The 19,155-nt window shown below is 33.4% G+C and overlaps 1 protein-coding gene across 1 annotated transcript; it reads left to right on the top strand.

Annotated features, from left to right (window-relative positions):
- The first annotated feature begins 8,277 nt into the window (after positions 1 to 8,277).
- LOC107907671 (uncharacterized) lies at positions 8,278 to 14,603 on the top strand. Its single transcript, XM_041088377.1, has 3 exons — positions 8,278 to 8,431; positions 8,786 to 10,148; positions 13,768 to 14,603. Exons 1-3 carry the CDS (start codon positions 8,419 to 8,421, stop codon positions 14,531 to 14,533), a joined length of 2,142 nt encoding a protein of 713 aa, XP_040944311.1. The 5' UTR covers positions 8,278 to 8,418; the 3' UTR covers positions 14,534 to 14,603.
- Positions 14,604 to 19,155: the final 4,552 nt, after the last annotated feature.

Here is a 19,155-nt window from a genome sequence, read left to right as displayed (position 1 = left end):
GAATCACTTTTAATCGGATCACTAACCCAGTTATAAAATTATAGAAATATTTCTTTTAAATTATAATTCATCTTTAAATAAAAATAATTATAAATTATAAATTTAAAAATTGAACGCATGTTTAATAATATTAAAATACAAATTTGTTGTCGATTGAGTCTCAGTTCGATTGACATGTGTATTATTACCGATACAAGAGAACGTGAGTTTGAGTGCACTAAAGCATATTATCCCTCCATTTATGAGTTGGGTAGAGACTATGGGCAGTTCTAGACATTTTAAAAAAAATATATAATTTTTTTCTAATATTTAAATAGGAGGAACTGCAATATTGATATCCAGAAATTAAATATAAATAAAGACTTTCTTCCCAAGTTGTCAATCTAAAATGGAAAGGCAACACCGCGTTTTTAGCATAGATTGTCTCATATATACACTATTATCTTTCTTTTATAAATTTCTTTATTAATTTGTAGTTAAGTGTAGTCATGTTTCGTGTTTCGTGTATGATAATTGATTGAATTTTAAAATGAGATATCATGCTAAAGTTATACACCACTTTAGGTAATATTATATTTATGGATGTAATCAGTCATTATTAATTATAACCATATTTTATTCTTGTGTTTTATTAAATATATAATATGATACTTTTGATTCGATGTAATTAAACATAAGAATTTGATTTTTGTTCAACTGTAATATTAAAATATTAAATTTTATTTAATTGTGGAAGTTCGAAAAAATTTAACTATTAGATATAATTATTTGTGTATGTAATATGCGACTATAAAATGGTATTACGTTAATAACAATGTAAATAATTTTTGAAATTTAAATTGGAACAAATCATTTGCAAAATTTCACAAATTGGTCCTGAACTTTGATTTCGTTGTGGTATGATGACGTAGCAGTTTAAGATTATGTCACATTATCATTATTTAAAAAAAATTTTAAAAATTCTTTATAATTTTAATAATTTTTTTTTGTATTTTTTAGATTTTACATAATTATTTTAAAATTTTTTTTAAGAGATGATGCGACACAATTTTAAAAAGTCACATAATCATAGTTGAATGAAATTTAAGTTTAGGGGTTAATAAGGAAAAGGTTTTTAAGTTACACAATAGTCCCCAAGAAGTCTCTTGTTTTTTCTAGTGTAAATGATAATTATATAATCAGTGACGTATCTAAGGGGGCTGGCAGGGGCCTCGACCCCCTTAAAATAGAAAATTGTCCATTTAGGTTCTTGAGAAATTTTAACATTTTAAAATAGTAAAGGAAAAATTACATTTTAACTCCCCTAAAAATGATGAAAGTTTAATTTAATCATTTAAAAATTATAGAGATATAAACTATTAAAAATTACAGTTTAATTTCGCACTTAAAAAGATTTTCTTACTTCGCTTCAATATATAATTAGCCGTATTATACATAGTAATTAATTAATATTTTCCCATAAGCTTAATTTTGAATTGGTCATCAGTTAATGCAAGTAGTTAGTAGCAATCAATTTAATGTCTTATTCATATTTCTTCTAGCTTCGGTAAGTAGACTGTTGAAAGTAAACAAAGGTAGCTTTCGCTGCAGTTTCCAAGAAATTTACTTGCTACAATTGTGATGATTAAATCTAATTTTTCTATGTAATAGTTTACTCATTTGTACGGAATACACGGTTTCACTTTTATTACCATAATAATAATTGGGTTAACTAGATTAATCCACCAAATTTCAAATTGATAAAATAATATTTACTCCTTGAATTTGGAACTTTTTTTTAATTTGGTCCTTAAGTTTTTTTTGGCCCATATTAATGTTGTAACTTGGCAATTTTCTCCAATTTTGTCCATGAGCTTGGATTGACGTGACACTCTTAGATTGTACCATGCCATAACTTAAAAATTTATATAAAAAACTAAAAGAAAAATAAATTTAGGTAATGTGACACCATTTTAAAATATCATGTTATTATACCTTAACGAAATTTAAGGATTAAATTAAAAAAAATTGTCAAATACTGCGATTAATGTGGACAAAAAAATGTTTAGGAACTAAAGTGAGAAAATTTCAAGTTCAGCGGCTAGAATTACTTTATCCCTTTGAATCTTGATGTGCGAAGAAAAAGCATATCAAAAGTTACCGCCATTGAAGAGGTCAATTTGAAATTGTTCTTCAAAATTTATAACATGCTAATGAGATGTTCTAAGTATCAATATCGCATCTCTCATTAGCCTGGCTATCAACATGGTTTGGGCTGCAAATTCTAGCTCATATATTTGAAAAAGCATGTAACTATTGCAAGCATGGACAACTTAGCTAGATTTAATGTATTGAAAATAATAAGCATTAAAATTTAGGAGGATACTTTTAATATGTTAGATCCAAGTTACCTATTTGATAGGTACACGTGTTTAAATTTTGATCCGTGTTTTAAATATTATTCATGTCAAATTCGATTTAGCATTTAATGTCCAAGTTGCTAGTTAAGATGATGAAATGATCAGATTGTTATAATATTAATGATATTTTGATCACTCAATTAGAATGTATTAAAATTTGAGAACCAATTTAGAAATCATATCATAGTTTGAGATTTATGATGCAGTTAACCCTTATTATTAAACAACAAAAAGATTATCAACTTCATTTCGACCTATCAATTAGATGGGTTGAGTCACTTTGAATCACTTAAAAATTTTCAAGTTATTTTGGGTTTGAGCTAATTTCGAGCTTGAATCATTTTATGTTTAAGTTGTTTCAGGTTTGAATCATTTCATTACAAGTTCGAATCATTTTTGGTTCGGAATGTTTTACATTCAAGTCATTTCATATTTGAATCGCTTTGGGTATGAATCAATTTAGATCTAGATTAATTCAAATTTGGGTTGGACGAGTTCCGATAATTAACTTTTTATGAGCAAATTGAGTTGGATTGAGTTAGGGCTTGGATTAATTGAGTCGAATTTCAAATTCGAATAAGAAGTAACATATTTTCATTTTAGTATATATATATATTTAAAAATTATATTTCAAATAAAATATTTTTATTATTTAAATAATAATTGGAAGCCGCATTTGAACGGAATTATCAAGGATTTATTTCAAGCTCAGTCCTAATTTGGACCGAAGTTTAGAGACAAATTTACAATGAGGGTCATAATTTGGGGATGTCTAGTGCAATTAACTCTTTATTTAAAAGTTATATGTCAATGGGATTTTAGTTTAATAGTGAGGTTGAGGTCTTGAGAATTTTGTGACCCAAGACTCAAGTCTCACATTGGGTAAATCATGAGTAGGCCAAGTTTAGAATTATTTTAATGCAGGTCCAAATATATTTTAATTATCAGTTTGATTGGGTTTTCTAATTAATGGAAGCTGAGGAAATTTTCTTTGGACAAAAATCTAGGATGACATTTTTTCTAGATAAGGAAGCTAACCCTAGCTTTCAATTCAACCATGGTAGTTTCGATGCCAAAGAATTCTAATGCCAGTAGCGCTAAAGAAGATTGACCCATAGCTTTTGTTCATTCATTTACAAGTGCATCACTAGAGTGCTAGTAAAGAGGCTTGGCCAAACATCTACCTAACATCATGGCAAGGAATTAGAGTCCATTTGTTAATGGACACAATATTATAGATACTATTGGCTCAAGAATTGGTAAAAGGATACAATAGAATAGGGCTGTGCATAATTCGGTTAACCCAATTTTTTTCGGTTAATCGACCGAGTTCGGTTAATCGGTCGGTTAACCGAAAAAATTCGGTCGGGGGTCGGTTACTTTTTTTTGATTTTTTCGGTTAACGGTTAAATCGGTTCGAAACCGGTTGGTTAACCGAATTTTGCAGGGTAGGGCCTAAAATAGGTCAAATTAAACCCGGCCCAAATTTTTCTCAAGCTCAACACCGAACTTTTTGGGTAATTTTCGGGTAATTCGGGTAATTTTCGGGTAATTCGGTTAATTCGGTTAATCGGGTAATTCGGGTAATTTTTAACCAAAAATAAAAAACACATAATTTTCGGTTAATTCGGTTAACTAACCTTATTAACCGAAAAAAATTTGGTTCGGTTAACGGTTAAAAATTTTGGAAAGTCGGTTAATTCGGTTATAGCAATTTCGGGTCGGTTAACCGAATGAACATCCCTACAATAGAACACGTCCCTCAGCTAGGGCAGCTTTGAAAATTGAAGAGTACCACTCGTTTGGTTATTCACGGAAAAATCTTATTTATTACGTGTGTGTACATATATATATTATCATGATAGTTTGGCATAAAATAAAGACTAGTTAATGCACTTTTAAACTTGAAATAGTGAAAAAGTTTCCTCCTTTTTTTCCAAAACAAGTCATGTGAGTGGCTAAAAATTATTGATTTAAATTAGTTTTGTAGCAGCCCAATTTCGCCCGGCCCAGGCAAACAAACCCAAAATAACCCAATTACAAACCCAAATCAGATGGCCCAATAAATACCCAAATCCCAACCCACCTAAATCAAACCCAATCAGCCCAAATCCTAAAAAAGAAACCTAATCCCCCTAACCCTAGCCTAGCGCCGCACGTCCCTAGCTCTGCCACTGCCGCACCGCACGTCCCCTCACCCACTTGCTCCATCAACGTCAATTACCTGCAACAAAGAAGAAAACACGCAAGCAGCAATAGCAGAGAAAAATAGAAGCAAAATCGGCTATAAAGAGGCCGAATATCATCTTTGTATGGTCCTCTTCCGATTTTTGTAAAAAACAAAAAAAAAACACATTAACAGAAAGAAATAAAAGAAAAAATAGATTCAAGGTTATTTTTTTCTATCAGATTTGCATTTCTTTTTATTTTTTTATTATTTTCTTTATTTTGTATATTAAATAAAAAAAAGAAAAAGGAAAGAGGCCGCACCTACTCGCCTGTGGCTCCGTCGTCGGAGGACCTCTTACCGTTGCCGGAATCAGTTTCTAGGGAGGGATCTAAAGCCCTCGGTCCTTCGAGTTGTTGGCCGAGCTTTGGTGCGCCACGATGGGAGGGCCGAGTAGCCCATTTCCCTTGCCGTCGGCCTAGGGCCACGATGGCGGTGCGCCGGAGGCCGAAAAGGCTTTAATGGCCGGAGTTTTGATAGAAGGGAGGGGAGGGGTCGTCGTTTTTTTTTTAAAAAAAAGCAGAGGAGAAAAATTGTTTTGAAATTTTTTTGTTTCTCTTCAACTGAAAAATGAATTTTTTGTAAAAAAAAAAAAATAGTTTTAATGTGTTAACAAAACGGCGCCGTTTTAACCTTAGGGGTCAGGTGCCAAAACGACGCCGTTTTGGCCCTGACCCGCGCGCGACCCGACCCGCGTCTCAGGATCCGCGTGTTTTGATGATTGGGTTATTTACCCATTTGGCCCTTCCGCCCTTTTGGGGTGTTTCAATCTAGTCCTATTTACATTTTTAGATTTTATAATTTTCGCCCAAATTATTTTTAGCGTTTTTGATTTAGTCTTGCACTCATAGAATGGGCACGTGTCCTAATAATTGGGATATTTCCGTTTTGGCCCTCCGTCCTTTCGCGCGAGTCACATTTTGGTCCTCTTCGTCCTTTTTATTCCAAATTCGCCCAGTATTTTCTTTTTATTTTATTTTATTTCGATTTAGCCCTTTTTTTAGTCGCTTTATTATTTTGTTTATTTTATTATTATTATTATTATTATTTACTATTATTATCTTTACTATTATTGTTAGTATTATTACTACTATTATTATTACTATCATTATATTTATACCTATATTTACTTATATAAATCTTAGATAATAGGTGATATATTATATTATTATAAAATTGCGTATATACGTACATGTATATGTATTCTTTTAACTTATTTAATATATACATACAAAATCATATTTTCGTATATTTTATAATTTGTATATACATATACTTATATCTATATTTTCTAATTCTTATAAATATATTTATATGTACATACTTATATTTTTTATATACTTTCTAATTCGTATATACCTATTTACATCTATATTTTTAATATATTTTAAACATATATATAAATATCACTATTTACTTTTTTTATTTTATTTTTTATTATTATTTTCAAATTTTGATGTATACTTACATATATATATCTTTACATTTTTTATAATTTTATTCATTTATTTATTTACATTTTCATTATTATTTTGAACGAATGCTTTAATTTTTATTTGCTTGTATACATTGCTATTTCGTATGTTATTGGTCTGTACCTTTTATTTATCTTATTTTCGTTGCTATTACTTGCATTGTTTTTACATCATCGTATTCATATTTATTTAGTTACGCATATTAACATCGTATCTTATTTTTACTATTTCGTGAATAAAATATTTCATTCAATGTATGAATTATAACTTTTTGAGTAAACAAAATTTCGTGTTTAGATTTAAGAAAGTCGTACCCTAACTTACTGGGTTTCGACTTTCACAATAAATCTAAAGACACGAATCTTTTTAAACTCAAATTTTAAATGATCTCGGGATTAAAAATCGCGTCCTAACTTACTGGTCGTGATCTCATTTTCAAATCCGAGATGGCTAAACCTATCTTTTAAATAAGCATTTTTATTCGCGTATCGAGAATTCGAGACGTTGTATCCTAACTTACTGGATATGATGTCTTTTCTCGATTAACGTGAAATATGCCACTTTTTCCAAGATTTTCAACTTTTTAATACAATGATCATATTTTTAAAATTCTTTTAAATTCTCAATTTTCGACATTAAGACATTAAGTAATCAACTAGGTACCAATTTTTGGGCGTATCGAGGGTGCTAATCCTTCCTCGTGCGTAACCGACTCCCGAACTCGTTTTCTAAATTTCGTGGACCAAAACCGTTGTTTTAACAAAATCAAACCGTTTGTTAAAAACAGCCATTTTTCGAGGTAATCCAATCACACCTCATAAAAGAGGGATTGGTGGCGACTCCCTATTTTTGTTTTCATTTCCAAAATCCAAATTGACCCCGTTTTTCATCCAAAAAAATGGTGTCAACAAGTTTATTGTTAACTCATATACTAAAACATGATGAAAACTAATACTTTTGCCAAACGTAGCATTAGCGATAACTTGGATGGCAATTCCTAACAAATGACAAGAAGTTGGCTAGACCTGAGTATGCAAATTGATAGTACTCTTCATATTTGGAGAGAAGAGATCACTTTTTTTTTTTTTTGAATTTACTCAAAGGCATTCAAAGGGAGGTTTTGAGACTTTGCTCAATAAAAAGGTTTGCAAGGCATTGGACATATGAGTTGTAATGGGTAGTAACTGAAATCAAAGGTAAAACTTTGAGTTCCATTGTCTCAAGGCTTGCTTGGCATGTTGTGATTTACTAGAATTGGAAGGAAGGGAATTGCAAGTAGTTCAAGAATTGAATAGGAATGTTTATCAAGAATAAGGGATGTAATCACGTTAAGGCTAATTGGAGAGAAAATTAGAAAGGACCATGGTGATATTAGAATTTGTGCAACTTAGGGAAGATTGAAATTTTGAATAGATGATTTTTCACATTGTCAACTAATTTGTTGTAGTGCATTGTAGGATAAATCAAATATATTAATTTATTTAAAAAAAACTTTAACTCGACAAAAATAAAAAAAACAAAAAATTTTCAAACTGCAATCCAACTCGATTGATGAATAAGTTTAATAATTCTTTTTATGATACAACTAATTAAGCTTAATGATAATAACTATAAAGTTTCATTTTTTTTAAATTGCAAATATTTATAAAATATATAGCTCTTTTGTTGATTGGGTCTCAACTTGATTGATATCGATATTGTTGACAGTATAAGAGAACGTGGGTTTGAGTGCACTGAAGCACATTATCCTCCTATTTAAGGGTTAGGGAGGGGCTACGGGTAGTCCTTGATCCATTCCTCTTCAAATGCCATTTTCCTATTGCTTTGCTTTGATTCCACTCTCATGCTTTTTGAATAACATAAAACATGTAAATATTTCCTTTTATTTGGTAAAATTTCAAGTTTTAAATCAATAAAACACTCCCTTATAACTTTGTTTTTCCACGGTACAAGAAATTATCTTTTATCGGGAAACATCTTTTTCTCTTCTTCCTCCAAGAATATAATAAAGAACATTTTCAGTGTTATGGTGAAAATTCTTTGCTTGGGCTATGGGACTTTGCCTTACAATATTCATGAATCATGCCCACATTTTACACGTTCTTTGCCCTTTGTATGTTTCAATATAAAGGATCAATGCATGGTTTTCTTTCCTCATATAATTCCCCTCTTTCAACTATCTTCAATTCCATGAAATTATTTTCCAAGAAAGCTTCCTAAAAGAATGTATGTTTCTCCAAATTTACAGTCAAGATATGGGGTGGATGGTATTGGATTAGATATTTGTTGAAGTTTACTGGAAAATAGCAGTTGAGCGATGCTATTTGCAAGTAAGCATATATTGCTGTGATGATTAGTAGTAAAATTTGTTCATTTTAATTTCTCACTTAGCATTCATTAATTTATTAACATCCTCAATGTATGTATTTTATTTTCTTTGCTGTCTATAAAGGGTATTTTATGATCCAGCTGCTTGTTTTAAACCAGATGTTTATAATATTGGTTGTGTTACGCATCGTAGGTTTTTCATTCAAACTCGAAAGTTTGTTTCTATAGAATCAACTAATATGACTTAATTCGATAATTGGAGAAAGGAATTTGTTTAACTATTAAATTGAATATCTTTTCAATGAACTTTTTTTTTCCTTATTTTATCTAAGCTAATTGAGATTTTTAATTTTCAGTTGCCATCTCTCTACTTTATGTAGAGATTAAGGACTCAGTCTTGAAGAGGGTGTTCTCTGAAATTGTCAAAAAATTTTGGAGTAAATGGGAGCTTCGTTCTATGGTTATGTTGAGTCTTATTCTTCAATTTCTTCTTGTTTATTTCGGGAGGAAACGAAAGAAATATACTGGAAACTGGGTGCCATTGATAGCAGTAATTGCTTGGCTAATATATTTCTCAGCAGATTGGATGGCGACCCTTGTGCTTAGTACCCTTCTTCGAGGCAGCTCCGAATTAAAAGAAGGACTCATTGTCTTTTGGACCCCTTTTCTTCTATGGCATCTCGGCAGCCCTTACAATATCACTGCTTACTCTTTGGAAGACAATGAGCTTTGGTTGCGCCACTTTCTTGGAATGTTCTTCCAAATCGGCGAGGCGATTTATATTTATGTGCGGTTTCGATCGAATACCACGCTAAATGCTATGGCTATTCCGTTGTTCATTGGGGGAGTTTTAAAGTTTCTGGAAAGGATATGGGCTCTTAGATGTGCAAATCCGAAGCAGCTCATGAAGTACTTTTACTCTTCCCCGAAAAAGGAAAATCCGAGCACTAGCGACAGTGCTGCTAGAAGTGAAATGAGAGAAATGATCCGAACCGGCCTTTTTGATCCTTCGGAAAAGAGAGGTTTTATAGGAGATCCAAGGATTACTTCGGAAGTAAGGTTTCTTCGGGAGGTAGACTCAGCGTTTGAAGTTTTCAAGCCTCTGTTTACTGATCTCCCGTTTCAGATCTCGAAAGCATTTCACGATGAAATGGTCTTCCTCAATCCTAGTACAAGGACAGCAGCCGAGGCCTTCAATTTTGTCAAGATCGAACTCGAATTCCTTTACGATTTGCTCTACACCAAGAACCCCCTACAACACAGACACCATATTGTGAGCTTAGCTCTTCGTTGCATCTGTTTTTTCTCTCTTCTTTCAGTGCTGATAGCTTTTTCAGTTCTCTATCGCAAGATCGAAGATTCGACCGTTGATGTTGTCGTCACCTACACGCTGCTGTTAGGAGCGGTTTGGCTCGAGAGCTATTCGTTTTACATGCACATTCGTTCCAAGTGGACGATTCTCAGGTACGCTGTTAGAGGACACAAAAGGCTTAAGCTATACTGTCGGCTTGTTCAAAACAGGTTATATTTGATCAAGTCGCAGGAGGGAATACAAAAAATGGCACAACATGATTTTTTAGAGTATTGCGTGAAGGCCAAGGCAAGCCAATTTGCTCAGATCTTAAAGTTTATTGACCCCGGTGACCTTTTGCAGAAGTTTTGGTACACGAAGTGGAAGGAAGTTGATATCGAGTTAAAGAAGTTCATCTATAATCACCTGTGTTGCGGAAGCGACGATAATATTAATAACAATATTATCAGAAATATTTAGATAATTATTATGCCAACAATTATACTAAGAAAATTCCCAGTTAAATTGGAGGGGTCACAATGGTCCCGCTTAAAACCCAACAACTAGACAGAACTCACTTAGATATTTATAGCAATAATAACTAAATAAATATAACCAACATAAAGCTATTAAATAAAAGCAAACAAATAAGAAATAAAATACCAGAGTTTTAACGAGGTTCGGCCAATTTAGCTTACGTCCTCGGACACTACCAAATTAATATTTCCTCTAGAAATATTACAAAGGAGAAGATTTTGGGCTGATACAACCAAAGGGGAGGGGTTCTATATATAACAAACCAAACCCCCTCCATTTCTATCTTTTCCTAATGTGGGATATTGCCAATATTCAACAAATCTCCACCTTGGCGATATTCCACATCTTCGAACATCTTCTCATAACACAAACTTCAATAGTGTCTTCAAATTTGCAACCAATCGCCTTCTTCCCTTTTGGTAGTTGTGCCAGCTTCCACGTCTTGTTTTTTTCTAGAGATTGCATTTCCTCTTCCATTGCACCTAACCATCTATTATTCTCTAAACTCTGAATGGCTTCGGTGTAAGTGGATGGAATATTATCAACAACTGGAAGTGCATAAGCTACCATGTCAGTGAAACGAGCTGGTTTCTGAATTTCTCGTCTCTGCCTTCTGACTGCAATTGGCTCTGATTGCTGTTGAGGTTCTTGGGTAGAAACCTCTTCCTCATCTGACTCTGCATCTGCCAATGAAGAATCACTAGTGGTACCTTCTGCTGGAATTACCACACTCTGCTCAAACTCCACCTGCTGCGGAGTACACTCCACCTGCTGCGAAGTACTACTCACTCCTTCTGGATTTACCTTATTCAACATGGCAGATTCATGAAAGGTAACATCCCTACTGATTATCGTCTTCTTTGCCTCTAGACACCACAAACGATATCCCTTAACACCAGCATTGAAGCCCATGAATAGAGCCTTCTTTGCTCTTGGATCTAACTTTGATTCTTTCACATGATAATATGCAATAGAACCAAAAATGCGCAAGGTGTCATAATCAGTAGCAGGTTTTCCATACCATTTCTCCAAAGGAGTCTCGCCATTTATAGCAGATGATGGCAAATGATTGATGAGATGTTGAGCGTACATCACAGCCTCAGTCCAAAACTTTCTATCTAATCCAGCATTAGATAACATACATCGAACTTTCTCCACAAGCGTTCGATTCATACGCTCTGCCACCCCATTCTGTTGCGGTGTTCCACCTACGGTGAAGTGCCTTACTATGCCACAATCTTGGCATATCTTCAGGAAAGGATCGCTTTTATATTCTCCACCATTGTCTGATCGGAGAACCTTAATCTTCCTTCCTGTCTGATTTTCAACTTTAGTTTTCCACTTAAGGAAAACTTCAAGCACCTCATCTTTGTTCTTCATAGGAAACACCCAAACTCGTCTGGAAAAATCATCAATAAAGGTGACAAAATAACGTCTTCCTCCAAGTGATGGAGTCTTGGACGGTCCCCATACATCAGAATGCACATAATCCAGAATACCTTTAGTATTGTGAATCCCAGTGCCAAATTTCACCCTTCGTTGTTTTCCCAGAACACAATGCTCGCAAAATTCAAGTTTGCAAGTCTTTGTACCTTTCAATAATCCTTGCTTGGCTAGAGTTTGCAAGGATTTTTCACCAGCATGGCCCAAACGCATATGCCACAGCTGTGTTGCCTCAGCGTCCTTCTTGGTACTCGTAATTGCTGCTGCTGTTGTCCCGACCACTGTACTACCTTGGTAGTAATACAGATTGTTCTTTCTTATGCCTTTCAACATCACCAATGCTCCTGAAGTTGCTTTAAGAACTCCATCTCGTATTGTCACAACTAGGCCTTTAGATTCTAACGACCCCAAAGAGATGAGATTCTTCTTCAACTTTGGGACATATCGTACATCCCGCAAAATTCTAGTAGATCCATCATGACTCCTTAGTTTAATTGAACCTATCCCGGCTATTTTACATGTGTTATCATTACCCATGTAAACAACCCCTTCATCTAGTTTTTGAAATTCAAAGAACCATTCCCGAATGGGACACATATGATAGGAACAACCAGAATCCATGATCCACTCATCTGTATATAATGTTGAAGATGTCATACTAAGAGAAAAGTCTGACTCTGCTTCACTATTGCATTCTGCAACATTTGCATCTTGCGGAGTCTTCCCTTTTTTCTTCAATTTTGGACAATCTTTCTTCCAATGTCCTTTTTCTTTGCAAAAAGAACATTCATCTTTGGCAACAGCTCGACCTTTGGACTTTCTTCTCTTCCCCTTAGACTGACTTTGCTGACGACCTCTTGTTACCAATGCTTCCACTGCTCCTTCACCTGAACCTTTCAACTTATCCTTTCGGCGTAGTTCATAGCTATACAATGCAGCAGTTACTTCATTGAAAGTTACTTCCGATTTTCCATGAAGTAGAGTAGTTTCAAGGTACTCAAACTCCTCAGGAAGCGATCCCAACAACATTAACGCCAAGTCTTCGTCTTCAAAAGTCACATCCAAATTCAACAAATCAGCCACCAGCTGATTAAAATTGGTAATGTGCTCGTTCATCGTGGTACCAGGAACATAACTGAAACGAAACAGTCTTTTCTTCATATGTAACTTATTTTGACTGTTCTTCTTCAGAAATTTCTCCTCCAATGCTTTCCACAATTTACTTGCAGAAGTCTCTTTACTGAATGTATACTTCTGCTCTCTGGAAAGACATGATCGAATTGTACCACATGCCAATCGGTTGATGGTCTTCCATTCTTTATCATCAACCCCTTCTGGTTTTTCTTCCTCAATGGCAATATCTAGACCCTGTTGAAAGAGGGCATCTAGAAGCTCACTTTGCCACATGCCGAAATGACCTGTTCCATCAAAAATTTCCACTACAAATCTCGTATTTGCAGTTCCAATCCTCGGCAAAATGTACGAAGTGGAAGTTGTTGATATGGATGGTTTTTCTTCTGTCATTTTTGCCATAGCTTCTATTTAATAGCCACCAAATGCGGAATACCCACAAGCTTTCGGAAATGTTTCTGATGTGTAAGATCAGACTAAGCTGCAAACACAGAGCATACTACAAAACCTTGGCTCGGATACCAATTGTTGCGGAAGCGACGATAATATTAATAACAATATTATCAGAAATATTTAGATAATTATTATGCCAACAATTATACTAAGAAAATTCCCAGTTAAATTGGAGGGGTCACAATGGTCCCGCTTAAAACCCAACAACTAGACAGAACTCACTTAGATATTTATAGCAATAATAACTAAATAAATATAACCAACATAAAGCTATTAAATAAAAGCAAACAAATAAGAAATAAAATACCAGAGTTTTAACGAGGTTCGGCCAATTTAGCTTACGTCCTCGGACACTACCAAATTAATATTTCCTCTAGAAATATTACAAAGGAGAAGATTTTGGGCTGATACAACCAAAGGGGGAGGGGTTCTATATATAACAAACCAAACCCCCTCCATTTCTATCTTTTCCTAATGTGGGATATTGCCAATATTCAACAACCTGAACGAGAAGCGTTCCAAGTTCGAAAAAGGTCTGTTTAAGCTTGAGTGCCTGGAGAAGATTTTGGCGGAGAGAGGTGACAATGTTCTCCAAGAGAAAGGCTTTGATCCAGATGAGAAGGATGAGTATTGGAAATTGAAAACCACAGATTTCCCCCGTCAAATCTTCGTGTGGCACATCGCTACCTCCCTCGTTTATTACAACGATCTCTCGAAGCATCGGAGGAGCACGTTGTTCAATCCGGTTTGTAAAATCAGCAAATCTTTGTCCGATTACATGATGTATCTGGTATTGGTTCGACCTACAATGCTGCCGAAAGGGTTCAGTGACATAGTGAACAAAGAAACTTACCAACAAACCCAGAGAATATCTCCGAAGAAAAAGATGAAAGTTTCCATGGAGGAATTCAATGAAGCATTACTGTCCTTTGGGTTTAATAAATTTTCTGAAAATGGGGCATTATGGGATGGAATCAAATTTGCGAAGCAATTACAAAGCTTGGTTCGTGAAGAGAGGTGGGATCACGAGGAGAAGTGGAAAATGATAAGCGAAGTGTGGATGGAGATGATGGTCTATGGTGCAAGTCGATGCACATGGGAGGAACATGCACAACAATTGAGGCATGGTGGTGAGCTACTCACTCATGTTGCTCTTATTATGGCTCATCTTGGTTTAACTACTCAAGTCCAAAGGCTTGAAAAATCAGCTGATCATCCTATTGCTTCTGCATTTCCCACCCCTTTTTAAACTTTTTCTTTTATGATTTTAAGTGTATCGATTTGATTTTCATTACTGCTAATTAAATTTTATCTAAATTTATTTTAATCTAAATCCAATTATATTTTAATTATTAGCTAATTTTTTATTTAATAATTTGATCTTAATTGTAGTTATCTAAATGTATTGATTGTAATTATGATTTCGTTTGAGTATTATATTAATTAAGTCTAATTGTAATTATACAAATTATTTGTAATTGCGAAATATACTTCACCTAAAAAAATGCAATTGATTCAAGGTTATAATACTATGTTTGATGCTTTTTATTTTCAAGGTCGACTTGGGTAATAAATTCATTATTCAAGTTTTATCTTCAAGTCCAATGGTTAACACCATTAAATTAAAATTTTTTATTATATTCACTGATGTGTCATTTTGAAATAAATAAATACTCATTTGATAGAAAAGAAAAATAATGATGTAATGGGCTTAAATTTGCTGGAAAATTTTAATGATGTTAATAATTGGACTTATATTTTAAAATTTGAAAAGTAGAGGGACTAAATTCTTTGAAAAGAAAGTAGGGGATTAAATTCCATATGTATGAAGAGTAGAAAGATTTGGAGCATTTTTTAAAGAAAATACTTCTATTAATAGGAACTGTGAACAATAAGAATACAAAGATACGACACATAGTACAAATGATAAATAAAAACACTACAAACTGATACCCAAATGCTATGTTTGCAAAATAATCACCAAAGTGGAGAAAGACAAACCAACAATAACCACAACACTAGAAGAATTTAGAAATAAACGGGAGATGTTTCACCTTGATAAAATTGCTAAAATTTGCATCTTAGCCTTGTCGTAACCAGGCCTACCTGACGATGAATTTTGGTCAATTAAGGAATCACTATTAAGAACCTCAAGAGATCCACCGCATCATTGATGTAAAAAAGGTCCAGTCTCAGATGGCTCATGCATCCTCCTTCTCATCTCGGATTTCAATTTTACAAGCAACATCATTGTGCTCTATCATGATAAGGTCTTCCGAAGACTGTTCTCAAGAGACTTAGGGGCACCAGCTTTACCTTGAAAAATAGCATATTTATGCAAAAAAAAACCACCCTTGTTTTCAGAAAAAAAATAAAGTGACCAAAACAAACAAAAACGGAATTAAACATTAATGTTTAAATTAAAAATAATTAAATTAGGAACATGGACAGAATTAGGTGGCGCAAGAAATAAAATTAAAAAAACAATCAAAATACAACAAATTCAAACGTTGAAACACATAATGCTAATATATAAAAGCCTAAGTGCCAATCTTTTTGATAATAAATTCTTAAATAATGCTACCATTAAATAAAAAAAGGGTTTCATTGGAAAATGACATATGCTCAATTTTTATGCCTTGATCCATTGCTTTACGAATAATTGATGTAGTTATTTACTCTTCTTCAAAAGCCAAGTCCCTACTGCTTTGCTTGATGCCCCACTCATGCATTTTACCCAACAGCAAAAAAGAAAAACAATAACACACTTTGTCTTCTACAGCACAAAGAATTTTAAGGAAATTTTCAGTATTTAAGATTGCCTGTGAAAATTCTTTTCTTTTTCTGTCGGAATTTAATGTTCATGTCAACATTATACACCTTCTTTGCCCTTTGTATGCTTCAATATAAAGGAGCAAAGCATGCCTTTTCCCTTTCATCTATCTTCAATTGCATGAAATTATTTTCCTAGAAAGTCTCCTAAAATGTAAAGTAAAGATTTGGGGTTGATCATTTGGGATTTACGTATTTCATAAGTTCACTGAAAAGCAGCTGTGGTCGATGCTAGTCACTAGTAAGTATTAGTAGTAAAACTTTTTATTTTTAATTGGGTAAACTATAATTTTGTTTTCCCTATTATAAAAAATTACAAAATGATCACTTAATTATCAATAAATTTCTTCTATGAAAAGTTGCAAAAAGTGATCACCCAACTATTTAATTTAATTTTTTTATTTTTATCACCAGTCGGCTAATGTAAATATAAAAATACAAAAAAAATCTAAAATAGTTGGACCACCAAAATAGTTGAGTGACAATTTTATTTACTGTGTCATCTCAAAGCATTGAAGAGCCGCAATGGATCAATACCGCGGATAGGCAAATCTTTGTCCGATTACATGATGTACCTCGTTTTGGTCCGTCCAACCATGCGGCCAAAGGGGTTCGGTGGTAAGGTAAACGATGAGACCGACAGCCAAACCAAGAGAATAGTTATTCAAGCAAAAACAAAACAGACCGCGATGAAGGTATTCGCTGAAACACTAGGGTCATTGTCTTCTCACAGCTCCGTGGTTCCTACTAGTTTTTCTGAATTTGGGGCGTTTTGGGATGGGATCAAGTTTTTTTTTTTTTGGGGGGGGGGGGGCAAATACAAATGTTGGTTAGCGAAGAGAGATGGGATAATGAGGATAAATGGAAAATGATAAGCGAAAGGTGGATGCAGATGACGGTTCATGCTGCAAGTCGATGCATATGGGAGGAGCATGCACAGCAATTGAGGCATGGTATCAACACACTTTGCCTAATCATGTAAATTAAAGCTCTAATCATTATTTAAAAATAATAAAATAATAAAAAAGATTTTTTAATTAATATTTTATAGATTTTTATAATTAAATTTAAATTTAAAATGTTTTTTATTATTTAAATTGAATTCGGGCTAACTCAAGGTGCAAAAATACTTGTCCAAGCTTGTTTCGAGGTGCAAGACGATCTAACGGTCAGTGTCAGAAATAAAATAAAATAAAATAAAATAAAATAATTTGAATTTTGATTTATAAATTCTTAACATTTAAAGTTGTTTCGCAAAAAAAATTAAACAATAAAAAAGAGATTTCTGCATAGATATGAAAACACCATCCCACAGTTTAAACATCAACCATTCAAATACTTGAATTCAATTTTGCAACTGTTAAAGAAAGTCTGATGAATGCTTAACTTGCGAGTTTTCTCTTCCTTAATGTTATCTTTTTTCCAACATTGCCTTGAGATTTCTAGCATAGATGTGGAAATAATAACCGGTTAGTTAATCATAGTTATTGTTGGGGATCGACTCGTATAAGCAATGAATTAGAAAGAGTAGAGAAGATCAAACACAAATATTTATATAGAAAAACTCCTCAAATCAAGAGAATAAAAAATACGAGTAAAAGAAGACTTCATTAATGAGAAAGTAATTTGAAAAGTACAAGATGAAGATAATAAAAAACAAAATTTGAATCCTGAATACAAAACCCTCCACTAAAACACAAAATTCTCTTAAAGTTCTGTTAAAGCTATTTCTTAATTGTGTTATGTTGTGTCTTTTATTCTAGGGTTGCTAAGACCTTTTATAGGCCAAATTCATAGGTCAAATATGACTAAAATATCCTAAATTAATCATAGTTTGACTAAGAAAAATAATCAAAGTTTAATTAAAAGAAAAAACATTAGATTTATGTGAGAACATGTCGTGATGTCGTATGCCGCCTCGTCGGGACATCAAGTGTCGTGTCATCGGGACGTCGACTCTTCCCGTAACTCTGTTTCATCAGAAAGTACGAGGTATAATCCACAATCACACATATGGATCAATCTAAAATGGTAAATTGTGGACACTCCTTTACTCACAAGTTGGCTGAGCTTTTTGTTTTTCCCAATATGTTGCATGTTTTAATAAAATATTTATGTAATAATTGCATTTTTTGTGTGTTAATGCTCTAAATAACCAAACTTAGCATTAATACCAATCTCTGGATAATAAATTCATTTTTTATTTATTTTTGAAATTGCAAAGATTCATATAATATAAAGTAATTCATAGCTATAAAAAAGGGTTTCATTGGAAAATGACATATGCTCAATTTTTATTCCTTGATCCATTGCTTCACTGGTAATTCATGTACTGCTTTGCTTGACCTCCCCCCCCCCCCAATGCATTTTACCTTGCATCAAAAAAGAAAAAAAAGGCTTCATTTGGTGAAAAATTCAAGTTCTAAAACAATAAGACATACAGAGCAAAGAATTTTAATTGGAAACATCTTTTTCTATTGTTTCTTCCATAATTTCAAGGAAATTTTCACTTTTAAAGGTTGTCTTCGAAATTTCTTTTCTTTGTCTGTAGGAATCTAATATTCATGTCAACAGTATACACGTTCTTTGTCCTTTGTAGGTTTCAATATAAAGGAGCAAACTGCAAAGCATGATTTTTCCCTGTACAATTCCATGAAATTATTTTCCTAAAATGTGTATGTTTCTCTAATTTTAAAGTCAATATTTGGGTGATCTTATTGGATTACGTATATCTCTAAATTATGTATGTGGTTAAAGTTTCTCCCACCAAACATTTCTGGAGCTTCCAGAGTTGTTCATCGTCGACATGCCCCTTGATCAGTTTATCTTGATTTTTCCCTTTACTATCCCTAACTCCTATCATACTCAAATCGCCCCTACTTCTGTTAGATGTTTCTCCTAACTCCAATCCGATATCCATCGCTTTCTTTCCACTTGCCTCCCCTTCTTTATGGTTTACGACATTCTGCCTTGATTTCCCTATAAATGGAACTGATCTCCCAATTTGACTCCTTCCCTTGAATCTTGTCATGTATACCG

Source organism: Gossypium hirsutum, chromosome D02 (assembly GCF_007990345.1).
Source record: "Gossypium hirsutum isolate 1008001.06 chromosome D02, Gossypium_hirsutum_v2.1, whole genome shotgun sequence".
NCBI classification, from domain to species: Eukaryota; Viridiplantae; Streptophyta; class Magnoliopsida; order Malvales; family Malvaceae; genus Gossypium; species Gossypium hirsutum.
The sequence above is the reverse complement of the archived record's forward strand: the minus strand, read 5'-3'. Positions and strand labels throughout refer to the sequence as shown.